Source organism: Rana temporaria, chromosome 3 (assembly GCF_905171775.1).
Source record: "Rana temporaria chromosome 3, aRanTem1.1, whole genome shotgun sequence".
NCBI classification, from domain to species: Eukaryota; Metazoa; Chordata; class Amphibia; order Anura; family Ranidae; genus Rana; species Rana temporaria.
In genome coordinates this window covers 381,976,815-382,000,937 of record NC_053491.1, presented here as the reverse complement: position 1 = coordinate 382,000,937, position 24,123 = coordinate 381,976,815, and the positions used below count along the sequence as shown (strand labels likewise).

The following is a 24,123-nucleotide window of genomic DNA, read 5'->3' as shown; positions in this document are numbered from 1 at the left end:
GTTTACAAAGCTGCCGCTTTTAAATCCCTTGGTTTGGATTGAAAACTCTGTCAAGTGTAGCTACTGCGACCTCCTGGGCAGAGAAAGCTGTTGCCTCCCAGAACAGATCTGAAGAGCCGCAACATGGTTCAGCTTTAAGGCTCCATTCACACTTGTATGACTCCAAAGTTACGACTTTTGTGTGCAACTTGGATACGACTTTTGGCGTTGAACAGTGGTAATGGATAACTGTTGCACACAAGTGGCATTGTATAGCATTCAGGTACGTCTTTCATGCAACTTCTGAGAGTTAACATTAAAGCGGGGGTTCACCCTAAAAACGATTTTCTAACCTTACATCCAGCTCACCCGAACGGCGAGTCGGCACTATAGGGCTCCTGTGCACCGACGTTCGGCTTCTTTCGGCAACTCGTGACGCTCCTTATGCGACGGGGGGAGGTCGTTTTTGTCATCGCGTCAATCACCTGCTGGATAGGAACGCCCACTCCCGCGGGAGTCCCGACCCGGAAGCCAGGGAACAAAATGGCTGTACTATGTGTGTACAGCAAAAAAAAAAAAAAAAAACGGCATACTGTGAATGTAGAGTGAGCTGGATGTAATGTTAGGAAATAGTTTTTAGGGTGAACCCCCGCTTTTAAAGTCAATGGGGACCAGTGAGGAAGGCGCTGCGCGACTCGTGCATGCTCCGTAGGGAATTGGATAGGGAAGCCGGAACGTTTCACTTCCTGATTCCCTCACCGAGGATGGCGGTGGGGGCAGCAGATAGACGAGCGACGTCTTCTGCTGCAGACGTCGCTGGACTCCAGGACAGGTAAGTGTCCATATATTAAAAGTAAGCAGCTGCAGTATTTGTAGCTGCTGGCTTTTAATATTTTTTTAACGGCGGAGCTCCGCTTTAAGTTGCATGAAAGTCGGACTAAAGTAGTGAATGAACTACTTTGAAGTTGCTGCAACTTTAAGTGCCGCATATATGAATGGGTATCATTGAAAAACACGGGGAACAACTTATCATGCAACTTTGATGTCCAAAGTTGCATGACAAGTCGCACAAGTGTGAATGGAGCCTAGTACTTTCAATAAACGCCACAGGTTAGACCTAGCCTCCATTAAGGATCAGGCGTTTGGCAGGAAGGTCTTACAAGCAGCAGTCCCACCCCAATGTAGGTATTCCTATTCAATTCTCTCATGTTAAGCTGTCCTGGAAGCCGATAATTCAGTATTTTTGGGATATTTTGCTGTCACCTTTGTTGATATTTTTTATTGTATGTTGTGTTGTTGGTGTGTGTGTGTGTGTGTGTGTGTGTGTGTGTGTGTGTTTTTTTTTTATTTTTTTTTTTTTATTCCTGGAAAATTAGTTAACAGGTACATAACGGTGTGTTTGGGTTTTTTGTTTTTTTAAATATTTTATTACTGTCATTGTAGTCTCCGGAATAACCTGTACAGCCCCTGGGATGACGTCGGCCGTGGAGCGCACGGATGACCTGGTGAGAGAGTACCTCACTTTCCGAGGGTTTACCAGCACCTTGAAACACTTGGAAGCAGATATTAAAGCGGACAAGGAGAAAGGTTTCCGGGTAAGTAAGAATGGGTGGCACTTGTTTGGTTTCATTTTCCGTTACACCTCAGTTCCCTTCCAGATTTAAACATTTTTTCTATTTATTTTTTTTTTTTTTTAGCCATGCATTGATATCCATCAAAAAATTATAGCAGCAGCTCAGGGCAAGTAGTTTTGCTTTGTTGCATAATGTGGGTAGTGCTACTGTGATGACTGCTTAACCCTTCCATGCCCATTGTCAGTAAAGTGTCACTAAACCCAATAAAAAAAATTGGATATTCTTTATATGTGCTGATTTGGATATCTTATAAATGTTGGACATGACAGGCTGAAATAAAAAGTATAGGGGGTATCTACATTGAAGTTTCTGTATTGCTATTCTTCTGCAGGCTTATGTAGTGCCGGCTCCATGTTTATAGTAAAAGTAGGATTAAGCCCAAAACCAAAAATGTAATATTGCTGCTTTCCAATTCGTAAATGTGTTGGCTGCATTTGTTTTAGTTTTTTTCTTTTTTAGGCTTTTTTTTTTTCTGTTTTCACCTTGTGATCTGGCCAGTAGCACACTCTAGATGAAGGAGCAACAGGGACACCCTTTGGGCGACAGCATTGTCAGTGGAGGGGGTGGGGGATTAGATGCAGATTTAAATACACTAAACAAATTTTCAGGTGAAATCCAGCTAACACTTTTATCAGCAGTTACAACAACCGTTTTGATTTTATTTTATTATTTTCCTATTGCGATAAAGGTTTCACAAAAAAATAAAATCTGATCGTTGTAAGCACCCCTGTCGATATGTAAATGGTTTATCCTAAAGTGATTGTAAACGATCACCGTGTGAAACGACCCATCCGGTTTAAAATAGAAATGAAAGGCAAAACATTTTTGTTTACATATAAAAAAACATAAATACACTTTTTTTTTTATATATAAGTGATCACATTCCCTCTGTTCTCAGCTGCATAAGGGCTAGGGGAAGAGAAGCAGGAGCACACTAAGCTTGCCAGTGAATGGCGGTGCAGTGGGGGGGCATCTCAGGACAAGTCTGATCATTGGAGGAGAGCAGGCTGAGTTCCCAGCAGAGCTGGAGAACTGACCACCGTGTGGTCAATGTTAACGGGAAAGCAGAGTGACTGGCAAAACACAAGTGATTTTACAAAAAGGAAGCAATGCAGAGAACAGGAGACTTTCTCATACAAGTAACAAGTACTTTGTACAGAAGCCACATGAAGTGAAGGAATATGAAGTGTTGGAGTAACAAACGCTTTAAAAAACAGGCTTTGTTCTCGGGGTTTAGATACTTTAGCTACATCGATGCTTTGCACAGTGACCATGCACTGCAATACGAACTAAAAAATCAAATCAAATGGCTTGTAAATTTTATGTGTGGGTGGCACCTTACATTCCAATCTTAGAACTATAATTAGACATAATGACTATACCAAATATTTTCTTCTAGTTAAACCATCCTGTGTACTAGTTTATAATAAACCAAGCTTTAGAATTAAAACATGTGGCTTACAAAATAAGCCAGTGCAAGGGTCAGTAACCCCTAGCAGTCATTTTGAAGATGATGTGCAGCTGACACCAAAGCAAAAAATGTCAGAGAGGCCAAAGGAGAGTATAAGACGACCCCCTAATTGTCCAGCAAAATTTTTGGTTTTGGGATATACTCGCCATATAAGACTACCCCCCTTCCTTACTAGTCTTTCTGGAAGCTGAGGGGTAGCCAGAACCGCTGACAGAAACAACCGCTGACAGAAACAGGCTTTTTCAAATCTCACTGTGCCATTACATCACTTGCCCCCACTGTGCCATCACAGTCTCCGTCTGTGCGAGCGTCCATCATTTGAAAGCCACGCCTTCTCCTCAGACTGTCCTGTAATAGGCAGAACACCAATTTTCCCAGCAGCGTCTCTGTTCAGTGTTCCGCCTATCACGGACGTCCTCTCGTCCGAGGATAAGGCATCTGTGATAGGAGGAACACAGAACAGAGGCGCTGCTGGGAAGATTTGTGTTCCGCCTATCACAGGACAATCTGAGGAGAAGGCGCGGCTTTCAAATCATGGACGCTCGCACAGACGGAGACTGTCACCGGCGTATAAGACGACCCCCGACTTTGGATGCATTTTTTTTGCATCCAAAAAGTCATCTTATACGGTATATAAATTCTTTTAACCCCAATAGTTCTGACAATAGTAAATCCGCTGTAGCATTAAAACTTGTGGCTTATATAATGGGTCAGTATTCCATAGCAGCCAGTCTGAAATTACCTTAAAGACGAAGTCCAGCCTGAGCTTTTTTAGGCTGGACTTCTCCTATGGGCCACAGGAGTGCAATTCGATTTGCACTGCTGTGACCTGTTTTCAGCGGAGATTGATCTAAAGTCCTCTCTCCGCTGTCAGTCCAGGCAGTGCATTATTGTGACTTCCAAGTCTGGATCCGCCAGCTGCCTTGATTGATGGCAGTCTGACGCTGAGATGGCCGCTCCACAGCTCAGCACTCCAATGAGTGTGGAGAAGAAGAGTGGAAGCAATGCTGATTGACAGTCGGCATTGCTCTGCTCGGAGAGGAGTGAGAACTGAGCAATCGGTGGTGTTCGGTGGCTCAGTTCTCAGTGCAGAGATCCCGGGGGACAGATGCAGCATCGTTCTGATGCTCCATCCACCGAGGTAAGTATGACTGGAAAAAAAAAAAACTATACTTCTCTTTTAAGCATTTTAGGGTTTGCATTTACTTTAATTTCTCCTGTTTAATGTTTTTAGAGTCTGTTGTGTGTGTGCTTCTTTTTTTTTTTTTGGCATTTAAAAAGCAACATTTTACAGTGTGTTTGTGTGGCCAATGTCTGTTTCCTTGCTGTAGGTGGACAGGATTGTGGAGCAGCTGCTGCAGTTTATCCAGAGTTATGACCTTAATGGGCTTCTGGAATACTGGGGATATCTGGAGCGACGCCTTTTCAGCCGATTGGAGGATGTGTATCGGCCAACTGTCAACAAGCTGAAGACTAGCCTATTCCGCTATTACCTTGTCTGCACAGTACAGGTAGGCATTTTTAATTTTCTGCATATGACCGAACAATTGTGTTATGATTGTTGTAATAAAGTAACTAGCCAATTGGCCAAGATTGCACATTTTAATTTGTGACATCATTGTGCAACAAAGTAAAGAAATGTCATCCGCACACCAAGGATCCCTCAAAGGGGTCCAAAGCTTTATTTCCGTGGTCGCATGAAAAACATACAGCAACATTTCAGAGCCACTCCAGGCCCCTTTGTCAGGCAGGTGCCTGACAAAGGGTCCCCTGTGGCACCAGATCTAGACTAGATTGGGCTGAGGTGAGTGTAAAGGGGGGGGGGGCACAGAGAATGCATTAGACTTAAAAACCTTTTCATCTTTATAACCAATTTTAGCTTTGCCTGAGGCAGAACAGCTTATGTTTTGAGTGGAGTGGGACACTGAAAACGGTTTCAGATTTTCGCAAGTAGCTCTAGAGACCTGCTTTATAAAACTGTAAGCAACTTATTTTAGTTAAAGCGAAGTATTTTGCCTTTCCCAGTTCCTCCTTTCACCGCTTGTCAATATTAAATGAAACCTTTCAGTTGTTACATACTTAATGTCATCACTGAGTCTCTGTGCTCCTCTATGCAATGCAGGCAGATTGACTGGTGGGAGGGGCTGGCGGAGCTCCCAGAAAACCTCACAGCATCCCGTCTCAGTAACTCACTCCAGAACCCTCTGATACAAGCAGTTGGCTGGTTCTTTGGAGTGAGTTATGCAAATAATAATCTGCAATGGGAGGAAGTCTATCTGGAAGAGTAGGCATTTTCTAGACAGGCTGCATTTGCGTTGCCTCAGCTAACACCAACATCTGATGCTGAGCTAATTACTTAAAATAACTGAACTACACTGAATGGTCAGGGTGAGCCAGGAATAGTCGAGATGGGGATGAAATTTTGCTGGATGTCTTTAAGCCAGGAAAAGTTATGGGCTCTTTCTAATTTAAGGCATCTTCTAATGCACATTGTGCAGTGAAATTGAAGAAATGGCAGTACAGCAGTAGAGCCTGTATAATTTTGGAAGGGTGGACTTCAGCTTGGGGCCAGAGCCAAGCTTTTGCTGCCTTCGGAAATGAGGTGCCAAATAACTCTGTCAGTGATTTTTGCAGTGCCAAAAGCGGCATTCCATTTATTCTTGCAGTCTTGTTTACATACGTGTGTCTAAGACCACAGTTTTTCTAGAATGCAACTTGTTGCAAGCAGGAAAAGACACTCTTTAGCATTGTTTGTAATATCCCTAACCTTGCATGTTCTAGAAAAGGCACACTTTTGTTAAATCTATCATTACAATTTGTTACTATATATCTATCCTAAAAAAAAACGCTATAACTATCTCTGTGCTATGGTTGCATTGCAGAGCAGTCGGATAGACAAGGCACAAGACTTCTTCCAAAAACAAGCGCCGGAGCTGCAAAACCAGGCTGAGTGGAAAGAATGGTTCGCGCTCCCTTTCCTTCCAGCACCGGATGCCAATCCGACCTTCTCCACATACTTTTCCCGGCAGTGGGCGGACACCTTCACTGTATCGCTGCACAATTTTCTGAGCGTTCTCTTCCAGTGCATGCATATCCTTTGTCAAAAAATTACCAAACAAGCAAGATGAGTTCTTAGATTGCTGGCCACATGACATGCTTTAAAGTGGAACTCTATCACAAGTGTTTTTTTATTTTTATTTTTGTTCTGTTTCCGCTGGGGTGGAAAATGGGTACAAGTAATCCAGGTTTTCCAAGAGCGACACCTGTACTGGTGATAAATGTCTAAGGTCTTGTTCCGATGGGGTGGATTCCGTTCCTGTATCTGTGAGCTGATCTACTGCTGAGCAGGCAGATAATGCATCAGTGTCCATGGAGTTTCTGCAGAGCAGACATGGACAGAGCTCTATGGGCGGTCAGGTGTAAACGGACAGTGACTGCCCCCTGATTCCCCCCCCCCCCCCCCCCCTTTTTTATTTTTTTTATTTTTAATTTTTTTTTATTTCTTTATTTTTTTATTTTTCTTCAGTGGACCAGATCAGACTATTAGTCAGATGTGAACGGACATGAGTCTGTTTACACCTGCCTGTCCATAGGGCTCCATGGACTATCCGATCAGGTCCACCTCAAATACTGACTGGTGGACCTGATTGGATCACCCGCCTGAAAGGCACCTTATGCCTCGTACACACAATCCGATTATCATACGACGTATCGTTCGCGTTTTGTTGCATAAAACTAATATTGAATGCAACAGTGAAAAATGTGCTCTATGAAAAGTACGATTTTTGTCGTACAATTCTGGAAAAACCTTCTGATGCGCGTAGCTACGTATCTGAAATGATGTCAAATACATGTGACCCCTGTGTCCTTCTGGTTTATTTTCGTGTTTCTGATCATGCGTGGTGTTCGTCTATTAATTTTTTAGAGGACGCATACTGTACTGATTAAACGATTGACGTACAATGGGCTGTCGTCCGAGCAAAGTTTTCGTGTTTGTCCTTTTTGGATTTTGTTGGATGGACTGTCGTGATCGGCTGTCAAGCTGTGTACTAACGATCAGATTATCGAATGCTCTATCCGAAAGCGTTTTTTTTTTTTTTTTTATCATCCGATAATCGGATCATGTGTGCGAGGCATTAGAGAGGGGATTCCGTTCAATTTGGGGAGCTTTGTCCTCACATTGTACCTCTGTTACTGTATTGTTGGTGCTAAAAACAAGGACAAGCACGAAGACCGAGATAAAAACGTAACTCTGGTTTTAACCCTTCCTTACTATATGAAGCTAAGCGGCCGAATAAAGGGTTAAAAGCGCCCCTGCCATAGCGCTTTTGATTTCAATCGGCAGGGCGATGGAGGAGCTCCATCACGGCCACAAAGATGCTGCTTACAGGACTTTTTTTTTTTTTTTTTTTTCCTGCAAGCACACCGCACCAGTGTGAAGGCACTCGGGCTTTCCCACTGGGGTGGCTTGAGAGGTGCTATTTTTAGCACAAAAAGCCCCAGTGTGAAAGGGGTCTACATGCGGAAGGTGTGTGTGTTTTTTTTTTTTTTTTACCTTGATGGGTTCTATGCATTTAGATAAACTACCTGTGTTCAGCATCTCCCACCCACTTAAGCCCCATCTCGATCCATCGATGTGCCCGAGAGCAGCAGCTCTCCATTCTCATTGGCTGAGACACAGTCATTGGCTCCCGTTGCTATCAATCACAGGCAGTGAGGGGGAAACGGGGGGCGAAGCCAAAACACACTGTCTTTATGGACACACAGAGGCACATCACCAGTGCCGCCATAGCATGAAGAACACTGGGGGTTGCTCTGTGAAAAAACACTGCAGGTAAGTATAACATGTTTATTTAAAAAAAAAGTGAGCCTTTTAATTCTGATTGGCCATCAAAAATGGCAAATCAATTCCTCAATTCAGTATAATTGCCATTCATGCTGCCCCCTTCCCATTCCCCAAATTGTTGTTGGCATGTCCAAAATAAGGACTTTGATTAAACATACTGTAAAAGAAATACTGTGTATATAAAGCATAGTCATTTGCATAATCAGTAGCCAAACGTTAAATGTTTCATCCTGATTTCCTAACCCTTCATTCTTTTTACTTTTCTTAACCTTCCTGCACCTGTCCCAACTATTCTAAACTTTGACATGGAATGCCAGAGAATTCTACACATCCAGGAAGAGAATGAAGCACTGAGACAGAAGGTCAGTATATGTGGGAAATAATTGGAATGAAGTCCACTTGTCTATGGAGAAGTATTTTATGAAGTGGATTCCCAGCGTCGGGTGTCCCGTTGGCGCCAGTCTTTTAAACACTTCACAGTAGAGCCTTACTTATCAGTGTTTTTCCCCAGAAATGATTCTCACAATTTACTTCTAGATGTTACAAATAGAAATATAGGAAAATTCTTCTTCCCCTCACTTTTTCTTGTGCTCTCTAGTTTGCTCACATTCGGTAGCGCTGGTAGTGGCTCCAACACTCCTATTGTACATCCTTTTTATCTTCTCTTTTCTCTCTCTTTTCATTATTTCTTATATGACCGCTTATAACCATCGCTGTTTTTCCATTACCTTTTCATGTGTTGTGTTTTATTTTCATTTTTTTTCTAAACCACTTTACTCTCCAAAAAGCAGACATTTTTAACCATTTGGAAAGGTTTCTGCATTATACATTTTTTATTCCTTTTGTAATGTGTCCAATCGGTCATCGCCAATAATAGGAATATTGTTTTTGCTGTAAAATATTTTCTTGGAGTCCATTGAGAGAAACAGGAAGCCTTTAACTTTTTGAGGTGTACTTCCTGTATTAAACTATAGGCAAGCCCAGCATAACCCCCTCCTACTACCAGCATATTTTAGTTTTTGCTTGTGTCCTACGGGGGTGAATGATCTTTCTCCTAGCTTTGCTGAAAAAAGTCTAACCTAATTTTGCTAGAATTCTTTTCCCCCTTTTTTTTTCCTTCAGTCAAGACATACCCTTCATAGCTGCTAGAGCTGGTCTCTTTAATTTTGCATATGGCGTAACCAACCTCAGCCTGGTTTTTTAAATGCCATGTCTGGATCCTGCTGGACTTGCAGTGGGTTCCTCATAAGGAGCTGGTACCAAGGTAGCCGCAAAGTGCTTGCCAGGCCAAGAGCCGCTGGCATTGCCTTTTAGAGCTTTGCTTGTTTCTGAAGACGGATCCTGCACCAAATGGCTGAGTACAGGTGGTTGGCTATTCAACACAGGCACCATTCAGAGAATGCATTGCATTTTGTGAAAGAAAGCAAAGCATTCTCAGATTGAACGAGGTGGAGAGCATGATATCATCACCCCCCCCCACCCCCACCACTCCACTTCATCTAATTAGAGAAAGCTTTGCATTAATTCCAGAAATAATGCTGGCTCCTACTGTGGAAGGGTTTTGATAAAAAATGTACACATCCGGTAGGAGAGTGAGGCGCTGAGACGGCATGTCAGTATGTGTGGACTAACAAATAGAATAAAGTGTTTATGGAGAAGTATTTCACTAAAGTCAGCTATACATGAATCTAAATTTGACCGGTTCAGTAGGGACTGACCAAATTTCAATATGGACAGTGGTTGTACAGAAGTTTACTTTAAAGTGGATGTAAACCCAAAATGTATTTTATTTTTTGTCACAATGTACAGTATAAGATTTCCTATCATCTGTGCCCAGTCTTGCCACACAGAGTTAATCCAGCTCTGAGCAATCCTCTTTTTATTGTTCAGTGAAATAAAACGGACTTGCAGAGAAAATCCTTAGTCCGTTCCGCCCCCTTGCTGTGAGTGACAGGTTATTTACAAATCTCATGCACTAGCCTGGAGACAGGCATCTTTTTAATTCCCACCCCCACTCCTTTTCTGAAGTCATGTGGTTACTTTTCCTGGATTTTGTCTGGATGTTGGTGATCATAGCCGAATTTAATGTAAGGAATACAGAAAATGCATGTTGACAAGGGAAGTGTAGAGGAGGGCGGGGAGTCTGACATCATGACTCCACCCACTGAGCTCCAGACAACAGATCCACCCACAGAATCTGCAGTTTTTCAGTTCTTATAACAGACAGAGGGGAGACATTTGACAGGTAAGGATACCTAAAGGATGCATGTATATCCTTATAGATCAGCACTATGGCAGTAGTTTAGAAAGGATGAGTGGGTTTGCATCCACTTTAACTGAGCTGTTACCCTCTGCCTTACTATTTTGATGCCCCAGAGTTCTAGCACAGGTCTACAGAATGGCTCTAAATTCTTTTCACGTTTTCAGAATTGTGGCTTTGCTGAAGCTGCCTTTTAATAGGCGCCTCACACACATTCCCTTTGACGCTGGCATCTGGTACAGTTTGCACATCTGGATACAAACCTCCCAGACCTGTGAGTTCAATTGGTTTCAAAGGAATACAAAATGGTTCCAGCTGTGCCTCCTCACCATTTTCTTCTTTCAAGCTAACCAAAATCTGCCCAAGGACACCCCCGGAATTGTCTCTTGTCCCAGGGAGTAGTTCTTCAGTACCTCTACAGGGCAGGTTCAAAGGATTCTATTCAAATCTGTTCACAGTTCAAAAACCCAACAGGGTTATGCATCCTGTCCTAGACACACAAGATGCCTGTCTGCATATTCCCATGTATCCACCTCATCAACTTAAAGTGGAGTTCCACCCATAAATATAACATTACATCAGTAGTTTTAAAAAAATGTCATTAGTCCTTTAAGAATTTTTTTATTTTTTTTAGATGCCTTCAAAGTGTTGTTGCTAGGCAGAATAGTTAATCTTCCCTCTTCCTGCACCTAGGTGCTTAAGCTTCATAACCTACACCGCACAGACTCCTGGGAATGTAGTGGGTGTAACTTTCCAGGAGTCTGTGCACTCCCCAGTCTCGAAGAATCATGTGACTTGGACAGTACAGGTGCTGAAACCTATTACACTGCTTGTGCAGCACTGAGCATGTGCGAGATCTGCAAGGCTGAAATCCAGGAAGTCATACAGTCTGGCTTCATGATGCCCACACTTAAGATGGCCCCAGTCAATTTCTATTTTATAAAGTGTCTAAATGCTGTAACAACCTAACAAAACGGACCTTGGTTTACAGACTTACTTTACTAGAATACATTAAGCTTGTGTATTACAGGGGTATTTATATTTAAAAAGTGAAATTGTGGCCGGAACTCCGCTTTAATCGGTGCCTTTTGCAGTACTTGGGGAACCCAGGTCACAGGTTATCTAGACTACCTAGTTCTGAAGGATTTGTCTCCTTTCCAGCTATCTGCAGATGTCCATAAAACCAATCCGATACTTCAGACTTTTGGTAAGGTAATAAAGCTCTAAATATCTGTTCTCCAACCTTTTCTTCGTTTTGAATTCTTGGGCCTAATTCTAGGCAGTCCAAGCTAAATTTTTCCTTCCAGATAACAAATTACTCTCTGACAGACGTTGCACGCAAGACTTTGGGTTAAAGAGATGCCCCTCTCTGAGATTCTCCCATGAGAGTTCTAGGCTTCATGGCGGCCTCCTTTTAAACCTTGTACTATGCATCCAAATTTCATTCAAGGCCTCTTCAAAACAAAATCTTGTTGGTATGGAACAAGTATGCGCCTTCTCTCAACCTCTTCCCATGCTCCTTTTCAGCCAAACAAGGAATTCCCTAGCTTGGTGGATTTTTAACCTAGCCTTGACACAATGGGTAAGTCGTCTCTCCCATATCACTGGAAAGTGATAACCAATGGCGGTCTTTCTGGCTCTAAAGGAGTGTTCCAATCCCTCACAGTTTGGGGAACATGGTCACCAGAGGAAGTTGAGCTCCTCATAAACATTTTGGAGCTCAGAGCTATAAGGATGGCTTCTAACCACTGGACACCAACTTGTTCTAAAAACACCCAGTCAAGGTGTAGTCGGACAATGCCATGGGTGTCGCCTACATTAATTGCGAAGGGCACCAGGAGTCATGCAGCCTTGAAAGAAGCAAGCCAGAATATCTCCTGGACAGAGAAACCGTGGCCATTGATCCCTGCTATCCACATCTAGTGAGGGGACAATTGGAAGGTGGATTAGCTCAGCCTTCACCTCCTGAACCTAGGGGAACGAGCCCTACACCACAAGATATTCAACCTCATGAGTGAGAGATGGGGGGGGGGGGGATTCCAGGCACTCCTATTCTTGCTCCTGGATAAACAAGTTACCTTTTATATTTGTGACCTAAGACCCACTATCGCTGGCATCGGATGCACTGATAATTCCCTGGACTCTATTTCAAGAATTATACCTTTCATCCAGTGTAAATTCTGCCTCTCCTGCTCTGCAGAAATCAAGCAAGAGAAGAAGCCAGTGGTTCATATTGGACCAAACTGGCTTTGAAAAAAAGTCTTGGCAGTCTGTCTGTATACCAAGTTCTTCTAACAGGCCAGACATGCTCTTTCAGGACTCCCTATTCCATCCTGCTTCTCAGTCACTGACTTTAACATCATGGCTGTTGAAGCCCAGTTCTTGGGGGACAGCAGAGTATTTGTCATTCATGTTTTGCTAAGAGCAGAATCTTCCAGAAGGATCTAATGCATATGGAGATCCTTTTTTACCTGGTGTGAACGCAGGCACTTGCCCTTTTTAAAAACCTGTTGTTCAAGGTGTATTTTGGATCATGCCTCCTTGCAGCACCCTGTGCTTCTTTGGGACTTTAAAGAGACCAAAAAAAAAGTAATGGGTACCTGCTTTGTGCAAGCTGGGTACTAAGGAGGCACCTGTGAATGCGTGTTCATGTTGGATCTTTTACCAAGTTGTGTGCAACATGCACAGCAGTGGTACGTCATGCCCTGCTCCCTCACAGGAGTGGAAAGCAAGAAGCGAGGGAGTAAAGCTGTAGCCAGGGACAGCACTGAACAGGTGATATGGAGCCAGGAAAGTGTTTGGGGATGGTTAAGGGGTAGGATAATTAGCAACCTCAAAGTTACATCTTCTATTAGTAAGGGCTGCTATTTGTCCTACCTTCACAACCTTGCAAGTGACATCATGTTTCGGAATACACCGTCGTTGGATTGATAAGATGACAAAATGACATGACATAAATGACAAAACTTCTTCTGCACTAGTTCTTTCTCACTCCATTTAGACCTGTGGGGGTTTCCTGGTCATCCAGACACCAAGCCTCTTGCTGAGCTTTGTAAGGCCACCACGTGTTCTGTTCATACTTTTTCAGATTTCTACCAGGTGAAGATGCATCTTTTGAATGCAAGTTTCTTGTAGCTGCACCTTGAGACTGGATCTGTTGACCCTTGTAATTGTTTGGCTTTCTGGCACAGTCCTCTTTGTCTAGTTGTTGCCCACCCTTATTGCTTGGGGAAGTTTCAGGATTTGTTAATATCAAGCTTGTGTCCTGTACAGTAGGATTAAGATGTAAGGAATTATTTTTCTTGCTTGTAAATTCCATATATTGGAGCACAGAATACTTCCCCCTCCTATCAGGGCCGGCCCTATGATGGGACCGGGTGGTACCATGGGTACCAGGCAGCACTTTTAGGGGGGCAGCATATTTTTTGTGCTATAAATATATATATTTTTTAACTTTTTGCTATAATAAATATCCCCAAAATTTAGTAAAATAAATAATTTTCTTCAGTTTAGGCCAATATGTATTCTTCTACATATTTTTGGTACCAAAAAAAACACAATTGGCGTAGATTGATTAGTTTGCGCAAAAGACATTGTGGCCGCCGGCAATTCACAGGTCCCTTTATACTCCTGGATACATGTATAGAGCCATGGCAGGTCCTTTTTATACGCCTATATGCATGTATAGAGCCATGACAGGCCCTTGTTATACTCCTTTATACATGTATAGAGCCGTGACAGGTCCTCTTTTATACATCTATAGAGCCATGACAGGCCCTCGTTATACTCCTTTATACATGTATAGAGCCATGTCAAGTACTCTTTATAGTCCTATATACATTTATAGAGCCATGACAGGTCCTCTTTATACATCTATAGAGCCATGACAGGCCCTCGTTATACTCCTTTATACATGTATAGAGCCATGTCAAGTACTCTTTATAGTCCTATATACATGTATAGAGCCATGACAGGTACTCTGTATAGTCCTATATACATTTATAGAGCCATGACAGGTCCTCTTGATATTCCTTTACATGTAAAGAGTAATGTCAGGTCCTCTTTATACTCCTTTATACATGTATAGAGCCATGACGGGTCCCCTTTAGTTATCATGATATAAAATAATGAATGTGGGGGCCTTTTGGTTGGCGTGATTTTTTTTTCTGGGGGGGGGGGGCAGCATTTCATTCTTGGTCCCAGGCAGCACAATGTCTTGGGCCAGCACTGCCTCCTATACTGTGTTCTGCATTGCTTAGTAAAAATCTGAGGACTCATGGAGTGGGATAGGGCTAAAGAGGGAAGTCCCGTGTCCACTAAAGCTGTGACAAATGTATTCACAGGTGAATTTAAGGGTTTATTTTGCCGATTGAACACGCATCACAGTACCATAAAAGTGATCACCTTTGCTTGATAGCTAACTGAAGAAAATGGTAACAAGCTCATGACTTCTGTAGACCCTCTTGTTTACCAGGACCCTTTTGGTTACTTCATTGACAGGTTGCCTGAGGACACAGAAGCCTCCAATCTCCATGGAAATAAAAGCTAACTGAGAAGGATGCTTTTTAAAGGGGGTTGTAAAGGTTTGTTTTTTAATTCCTAAATCGGTTCCTTTAAGCTAGTGCATTGTTGGTTCACTTACCTTTTCCTTCGATTTCCCTTCTAAATGTTGATTTTCTTTGTTTTCTTCGTCTGAATTTCTCACTTCCTGTTCTTCCTCAGTAAGCTGTTCTGACTGACTTTCCACCGCTCGGATGATGGTGGAAAGCTTACGGAGGAGAAACAGGAAGTGAGAAATTCAGACGAAGGGAAATTGAATGGAAAGGTAAGTGAACCAACAATGCACTAGCTTAAAGGAACCTATTTAGAAAATAAAAAACAAACCTTTACAACCCCTTTTTACGTTTTTGTTTCAAGTGACTATAAAAAATAATTGTGAATTGTTTGTGTGTTTGACTCCTGTCTCTGTTCTTTAGGTCTTTGCTCTTCAGGCAGAGGCTCACAGACTGAGAAAAGATGAAGATGGCCCCATAGTGCATCACAAGCTGCCTCATTATGTCTCCAACATGGATCGGCTGGGGGACTCTGAGCTGTAAGTGAAGTACTGATGAGATGCAGGTTTAGTTACCTGTTAACTTTATTTCCCTAGTTAAGCATTAAGTAATTCTTCTGTGCTTAACAGTGTAAATTGGGCACTGATTTCCGTTCCTGCCCCACGTGTGCTTACAGTTTTATGTTACTTATATAGATGCAAGGATGCGCCCATACACAATAGACCTGGTTTAGATTTGAGTTCAGCTGCATGCTTGTTTTGGCTCAAGCAAGGAAACTAAAGTCCTCCTGAAAAAACGGAAAATTGTATACTTACCTTTCCGTAATTTTCCTTTCCTGACGCATCTTCATGGCAGCACACACTGGGTTGTGACTCCGCCCCCACAACCTGACAGGATTGGTTAGCTATAAATTTGAAGGGGAGACACCCGGCATTATTCTCCGTAAATATCATCATTGAACAGTAGGGTGGGCAGCTGTGTGCTGCCATGAAGATGCGTCAGGAAAGGAAAATTACGGAAAGGTAAGTATACAATTTTCCGTTTTCCTGACGCATTCATGGCAGCACACACTGGGAAATAACTCGCCAGTCGGGAGGGTTCAATGCAAAAGTATTTTATTCCCTATAGAGCAGAAGAATTGGCCCTGATGACAGATCTGCCAAATTCGGCCGTAGCCAAGAGAGCGGCGTCCACCCTGTAGTGGGCGATAAAGGTATGCCTGGAAGACCAGGTTGCTGCTCTGCATATAGTTTCCGCAGAAACACCACAATATGCTGCCCAAGAGGTTGCCACTGCCCTGGTTGAGTGTGCCCTGACGCCTTCCGGGATCTCCATCTGCTGAGTGGAATACGCTTTTCCAATAGCTCTGACCAGCCAAGAGGCGATGGTGCGGGAAGTGGCCGCCTGACCTCGCCTGGCCCCGTGAGGTATAATCAAGAGAGCGTCTGTTGATCTGAGATGAGTAGTAGCCGGCAGATATTTGGAAAGTGTACATTTAATGTCCAAGGCATGAGGTTCGCCATTCTCGTTAGAAAGGCACGGTAAGACGATGTCCTGGCTGTAATGGAAGGCCGAAGTAACTTTGGGCAGGAAACGGTCTGATGGTCTCAGAATCACTCTGTCGGGATGAAAAATCAGGTATGGTTCTTTAGACATGAGAGCTTGCAACTCCGACACTCTCCTCGCCGAGGCAATGGCGATGAGGAAGGATAACTTTAAGGTCAGATCCCATAGAGAAATCGAGTTGAGTGGGAAGAAGGGAGGATTGGAGAACGCCTCGAGGACCACCGAAAGATCCCAGGACGGGAAGGACGGTCTTCTGGGTGGTCTGATCTTTACGCATGCCTTCATGAACTGGATGATCAAAGGATGCAAGGCCCACCTGGTGCCAGTTTTGGCGGACAGAGCGGAGATCTGTACCTTTAGGGTGCCTGAATTTAGTCCCTTGTCAACTCCCGTTTGCAGGAACTCCAGGATCTGGTAAGGATCGGGTGAGACGGGGTTCCAACCTTTGAGTTGCGCCAGCTGGGCGAATTTTTCCCAAATCCTGGTATAAATGGAGTTCGTGGAGGGTTTCCTGGCCTGCATTAAGGTTGTTATAACCGCTTGGGAACATCCCTGTTCCCTTAGTCTAGCCCTCTCAACCTCCAGGCTGTCAGGTGGAGCCTGTCTGGGGCTGGATGGGGAGACCGACCTTGGAGTAGGAGATCCGCCGTAACTGGAAGGTGGATTGGAGGTCGGGTATTGAGCTGCAGGAGCGTCGTAAACCACGGTCTTCTCGGCCAGAATGGTACCACTGTGATTACTGTGGCCGACGACCTTCGTAGTCGCGACAGAAACCTCGCTATTAGAGGAGTTGGGGGGAAGATGTACCCCAAATTGAAGTCCCATGGGTGAAGGAGGCAATCTGTCCCCTCCGCTGTTGGAAAGGGTACCCTGGAAAGGAATCTCGAACACTTGGCATTCGCTGGTGTTGCTGCCAGGTCTATCTCCGGAACCCCCCAGGTTTCCGGGGAACACCCGGGGATTCAAGGACCACTCGTTGTTGGATAGAAGTTCTCTGCTCAGAAAGTCGGCTAGCGTATTCTGTGCTGCTGGGACATAGACTGCTCTCAGGTCCAGAAGATGTATCTGGGACCACTCCATTATGGGGCGAACTTCTTCCAGAAGAGTGAGGCTTCGGGTACCGCCTTGCCTCTGGATGTAGGCTACCGCCACCCTGTTGTCCAACCGAATTAGGACGCTCTTCCCCTGAAGAAGAGGCGCAAAGGCTAAGAGGGCCTGGAACGCCGCTCGGAGCTCCAGTATATTTGAGACTGTCCCCCGAGCAGGGAAGTGCCAGTGACCCTGGGCTGTCTGATCCAGATAGTGAGCCCCCCAACCTCTCTCGCTGGCATCGGATGTTACTATCTCCGGTTCCGGAGGAGCTATGGGCCTGAATCTTCTGAGGTTGGAAGGGCAGGTCCACCACAGAAGGGAGTGTCTTACATGACTGGGGATGCTGATGGGTTGGTGCATTGATGCTCCGTCCCAATGCCTGAGAAAGGTGTTCTGCAGGGTTCTCATGCGCCATTGGGACCATTGTACCATGGGTATGGTGGATGACATTGAGCCCAGCATACTGAGGCAGGTTCTGGAAGACGTGAGACTGGAAGACAATAGATTCCGCACTTTCTGGATTAACGGTTCACCTTCTCTAAGGGCAGTTGTACCCTGTTCTGCTTCGTGTCCAATTCTGCCCCCAGGTAAACCATGGACTGTGATGGTTGAAGGCTGCTCTTTCGCCAGTTGATTAACCAGCCAAACTTTTGGAGGGTCGAGATTAGGATCTCCCGCTGGAGGAGTAGAGTCTCCCGATTTGTGGCCAAGAGCAAGATATCGTCCAGGTAATGATGCACCCGCAGCCCCTTCTCTCTGAGGAATGCTATGAGGGGAAGCATAACCTTCGTGAACGTCCTGGGAGCCGAGGAGATCCCGAATGGTAGACATCGGAATTGGTAGTGATGTTGGCCGATGGAAAAGCGCAGGAACTTCTGGTATGCGGGATGTATTGGCACATGGAGGTAGGCGTCTGACAGGTCGATCGACAGCATCCAGTCCCCGAGATTTACTGCCAGGAGGATGGACTGGAGACTCTCCATCTTGAAGGCCTCTATTTGAATCCTTCTGTTGAGCCGCTTGAGGTCCAGCACGGGCCGAAGGTCCCCTGATTTCTTTCGAACCAGAAAGAGAGGGGTATAAAATCCCCTGCCTCTTTGGTGCGAAGGAACTTCCATGATAGCTCTTTTCTGCAATAGTTCTAAAATGTATTGCATGAGCAGTCTCCTTTTGTCTAGGGAAGACGGTATTTTGGTGGGCTGAAAGGTAGCGTGAGGCAATACCCCTATAAAGTTCCATCTGTGGCCATGCTTTATTGTAGAAAGGGTCCATGGATCTTCTATGTGGTTCGACCATATTTGCGCAAAACTGCTGAGCCTGGCGCCCACCTGAGCTGGGTGGGCAGGCAAGACTTCAAAAAGACTTCTGCTGGTCCCCTGCAGTAGTGACCTTGGGCTTCTGCCCCCTCATAAAGGGTTGGCGATTAGGTCTCCATTCTCTCCTGAACTCCTTACCGGGACGATAGGATCTGGCCTCCCTGTACCTCTCAGGCAGATTACGCCTGAAGGTAGGACCTTTCTGAGGCTTGGGTCTTCTGTCGGAGGGAATAAGCCCCGATTTTTCCACCCGTGACCTTGGAGATTGCCGAATCCAATTTTGTGCCGAACAGGTTCGTGCCATCATATGGTATCCTGCACCAGTTTGCTTTTGAAGCTGCGTCAGCGACCCAAGGTTTTAACCATAAGGCTCTGCGGGCCATAACTGAGGCTAACATGGACCTGGCCGAGGAACGAATGATATCCACCGAGGCCCCCGCCATAAAGTCACCGGCTAGCCTGATCTCCTGCAAGGAGGATATGACATCCCTTCGATCGGCACCTTCTAGGAGAGCCTTCTCAGCATTGGCTGCCCATGCGGAAATGGCCTTGGCGACAGCTGCCGTAGCAATAGCTGGTCTACATGCGCCCCCCGAGGTGGAGTAAGCCTTCTTTAATTCTAGGTCGATCTTACGGTCGAGAACATCCCGGAAAGATATTGCGTCTTCTATTGGCAGAGTGACATGCCTGGCGAGTCGCATAAGAGAAGCATCCACCACGGGAGCGTTAATGAGGGAAGCGACTTTAGAGTCTTTCAGAGGGTATAGTTTAGAGAGCTTGTTGGACAGACCGGGACGCTTGTCCGGTTTCTCCCACTCCTCCTTAATGAGGTCCTCCAGTTCGTCGATGAAGGGAAACAGTTCGGGGTCCCTCCTTAACTCGGGGAAATATTTCCCAACCTTGGGTGGTTCCGTCACGGGATCTTCCCAGCCTATTGTCGCCTTGACTGAGCGGGCAAAAGGTTCGACTAGACAGAAGTCAAATCCAGACACAAGTTCTCGATCTTCATGATCAGAATGAGCCTCTATTAGTTGGGCATATGGGCCGGAGGCGGATGAAGTGCCCGGAGTGGGCTCATCACAGACCAAAGGAACTGAAGTCCACATTGATTCTTGCGCTGACTCCCCCACGAGCTGTTGGGAGGAGAAATCTGTAGTCATCCTGGCGCTCGTCTCCTTTTCTCTAGTTGCTTCATTAAAGCAAGTCTGACATGCTAGCTTTCCTGGCAAAGCAGTAGCACCGCACACCCAGCAAGCGTTAGCTGCAGGACGGGTATGATAATGCTCGCGGTGGGATGAGGGAGACCGTCTGCGGTGAGACCGGCTATGACGGGAACGGCTGCGGCGTGATCGGCTGTGCCTTGATCGATGGTAGCGGGAGGAGGATCTTGACCGACTTTTACGGGACCTCCTGCTTGATGCATGCCTGGACCTCTCCCTGCGCCGTGGGCTTGCGTCTCTTGGCCTGATGGGACTGCAACAGATAGGCAGTGATTAGTGGCCGGCTCTCTTTTTTGTCTCTTCTCTACTTACCACGCAAGTGATGGTCTCCATACCTCGTTTGTTGGTAGTGGTCTGCGAGGGCAGTGGGCTCCATGAAAATCACAGGGAAGCAGCAGAGGGATATACTGGAAGAAAGCAACAGAAGTTATAAAATAAGCAAACAAAACACTTAACCAGGTATAGGCAAAGGAAAAGGGAAGCACCTGCATACCCTGGGAGAAATCCCTGTGGAATTCCAGCAAAGCAGCAGCCTCAGGGAAAAAAAGAAATTTTCAGGCTTTTTTAAAATTGGCGCCGCCGTCGCGGCGCTGATGACGCGTACGCGCATGCGCCGTAGCGTCCTGCGCGTCCCGGCGCCATCTTGGATGAGGGCGAGGGAGGTGTCCGGCGTCATCATTGTGCTGCGCGCATGCGCAGTACGCCCGAGGAGCGCGGCGATGCGAGGGACTACATGGCTCAGCGAGCCTGCCTGGAAAGGAAAAAAAGGTACAAGCGCACACAGTGACATGAGGGGAAGAGAAATGAATGGCACAATATGGAAGGCCTTTGTCATACAAACTTTTAGGGGTACAATAGGGAAAGCCTTGTAATACAAAGCACCAGGAGAGAAAGGGGAGAAATAGTTAGAGAGCCACACTGCCGGTCTAAGCTTATTTAAAGCTTGTATATATGCCAGGAACTTGCCGGGATTAACCCCTGAGACCACCAGAGCGGGGTTCCCCCTATAAAAGCTCTATTAGAGACTGTACAAGGGGGACTTCCAAACAGGAGAGGCTGAACCTGCAGGGGCGATAGCGGTAGGAGACAAGCTGTACGTCCACGTCCTGTCAGGTGAGGATAAAAAAAGAGAATAATGCCGGGTGTCTCCCCTTCAAATTTATAGCTAACCAATCCTGTCAGGTTGTGGGGGCGGAGTCACAACCCAGTGTGTGCTGCCATGAATGCGTCAGGAAAGTACTGTGTGGGACACCATACAAAATATAAAACACATTCATGGGAGGAATTAAACCCTTGACACCAGTGCTACAAGACTAGCATGCTAATCATAGGAAACTCCAGGTGCTTCATAAAGGATTTGGTCTATTTTTCATCTTTTTATAGTAACATGGTTTCAAGTCAAAGGCATGCTGGATCAACGGTCCAGTCGCAAAAGTCCTCTGGATTCCTCTCCTCCTTGCTCCCGCAGAGTAAAAAGGCTGTCCCTTCCAGGCCTCCGCCAGCTACCATATCCTCACCAACGCAGAGTTCCACTACTCTGCCACTCAAGAAGGAGCCAGCAAACAATCAGGTAAGACCACAGATACTGTGTATAAAAACTTGCGAGCTACCTATTGCTGAGAAAAGTAAACGAGATGAGCAGCAGCTGGCACTAATCACGTACTCATTAGCCGTGTGATGTTTTTTTAAAAATTAAAAAGAAAATGCCGTGCTACCTAACTTGGTCCTGACTTTTTAAATGAGGAGGAATTAAGTGAATATGTGGATGTGATAGTTAGTTTATATATATATATATATATATATATATATAAACTAACTATCTATGTAAACCCACAGAGGCACTACCATAAATATGAATGTAAATAATCCCAACAGAAATTACCAAATTAAAACTAAAATCAATAATGTGATTCACTCCATATAGGAGTGCTCAGATAACGACCAAAAAACTGCTGAGGCCATCACTGTATCCAAACTGGTGTTGCATGGTTTTTAGCATCTGCAGGGTGTGCTTGGTGTCTTTTAAATAAGCCTTGGTGCCCTTGACTAGGGGCTGCAGATGTACATTAATATATTCACCGTGACGTGAGCGATTCTATTCCGCTTATAATCGGTCTTCCCAGAGGGTTAATTTTATCCTTATGGATTTTAGGGACATCACCTGTATTCTACACACAATGGGGATAAAATATTTTTCCTCCCTTTTTGTACAATACATTCTTTTATACTCCATAGCGGATAATAGATTCCAGCTCTGTTTCTAATTTTCCTTTTGGGATTAGATTTCTATATCTGGTACGTTCCTCTATCGCCTGAAATCGTATGGTTCAGAAGTGTGTTTTGACCAAGCTTTGCCGCAAGGTCACACACTCTAAGATGAGCGCATAACTAAAGGGGGAGCACCAAAGTGGACACATATATGCACGTTTTGATTTTTATCATCTGAATTTGAAGGAATTGAAACAGTCTTTATACGTACATTAACGCATGGTATCGCATGAAGTAAATCGCACGCAGCACTTTAGTGCGCTGGAACACATTTTTTGTGATCATCATTGAAGCACTTGTTATAAGCACTTTGTTTACAAATATACACGTTGCAATATATTTTTGCACTTTTCATCACGTGGCCAAACTGCAAAGAAAAAAGAATACACAGAGAAGATATAAAATAAAAGAATATACTATCATGCCAGACCTTTCTATTATCTTTTTTAGACACCATATCTCTTTTTATGCACGGTTAAGTGTTGATGTATATCTGCAGTTCTTTGAATGCTGTTCCATATTGCACTCTGGCACTTTATCTACCGTTTCTTATTGAAACATGTTTAAAAATTTGCCTTTCCATATTGCACTTTGTGGTTTCATATTGTATTGCAATTATTTGCACATAATTTATTTTGTTTCTATAGTGCTGCTTTGACACACATACATACATACACACACACACACACACACACACACACACACATATATATATATAAAAAAAATCCATAATGACCAGACTCAAAATTACCGACCAAAAAAGCACTAAACCAAATTAATCTGTCTAACTGTATGTGATTAAATACCTGGTAAGCTGCAGGCCAAGCGTCAAGGCACTCTGTGTAACTGCAGTCCTAGCTATGATTTTTGAAGCCTCCTAAAGAGGAGCAATAGATAGGGGGCAGGTGGTAGCCTAAACCTGCCCCTACCTATAGTTGGTCTGGCAAAAAAGAGCACTGGAAAGACCAAAAACAGGAGTGGAACCAATACATGCCTACCAAACCAAAATACCACCAAACTAGGTGCGGACCACATCAAACTGGGTCAGCTAATCAAAAAATTACAATGCATGAATTAACTATTGGTGGTAGATCTGTGGAGGCACTCTGTTCCACTCCTGAAAAACGCATCTCCATCCCTGTATAATGTTAAAAAAGGTGGAATGGGGTTGGGACTTTGTATGAGACACATCTCATTTAAAGTCCCAACTCTCTACCCTTTTTACACATTTACAGGGATGGAGGCCTGTGGTAGTGTATACCACGTGCCTCATACAAAGTCCCAACCCCATTCCACCTTTTTTAGGAATATAAATATTCGTGTGACAGGAGAGCACATGCTCAAAATGTGATCCAATCGGTGGATATGGTGTGGAATGCTCAGTAATGTTAAAGGTAATTCTTTTGTTTACTGTATATCTTTAAACAGAATTAACACAGCCACTTTGCTGTACCTTGCCGATATAATGTATAGATGGTTTAGTATTCTGTTACTATATCATCTGATCAGTATTCAATAATGGTGCTTCTCTTCCTTCAAGGCCCAGAAAACTAAAGAGGTGCTCATCCTACCCAAGGAGGTGAAGAGTGTGCAGAGTGCTCTTAGTGTACCCAGTGCTAGCGATCCGACCTTATTGCAACAGAGACAGAGACGGCTGCAGGAGAGGAAAGAGCTCCTCTCTAAGACACAGTCTCAGGTGAGCAGAGGTCATCTTTTTACCTGACTTTTTAGTGGCTGATATTCCAGCCATTTCGTGAATGTTGACAAAATGACTGCTCCCAGATACGAACATATGGCTGCATTCAACAAAAAATGTTTATACCGGCTGAACATGAGCTAAAGTCTGATTGAGAGATGATATGCACGCGGCAATTACTTTACCTGTTGCACAACTGTCCAGTATGGCTTCCACAGTCTA

At 44.5% G+C, this 24,123-nt stretch overlaps 1 protein-coding gene across 2 annotated transcripts in view; it reads left to right on the top strand.

Moving 5' to 3' along the window:
- Positions 1 to 24,123, top strand: part of WDR91 (WD repeat domain 91) — a 51,817-nt gene that overhangs the window by 6,182 nt on the left and 21,512 nt on the right. For both annotated transcript variants that reach the window (XM_040345665.1, XM_040345666.1), the window contains exons 2-8: positions 1,423 to 1,574; positions 4,416 to 4,595; positions 5,967 to 6,174; positions 8,210 to 8,292; positions 15,167 to 15,282; positions 21,321 to 21,507; positions 23,746 to 23,901. In XM_040345665.1, coding sequence (XP_040201599.1) covers positions 1,452 to 1,574; positions 4,416 to 4,595; positions 5,967 to 6,174; positions 8,210 to 8,292; positions 15,167 to 15,282; positions 21,321 to 21,507; positions 23,746 to 23,901 — 1,053 coding nt within the window. In that variant the 5' untranslated portion in view covers positions 1,423 to 1,451. The remainder of the gene's footprint in view (positions 1 to 1,422; positions 1,575 to 4,415; positions 4,596 to 5,966; positions 6,175 to 8,209; positions 8,293 to 15,166; positions 15,283 to 21,320; positions 21,508 to 23,745; positions 23,902 to 24,123) is intronic.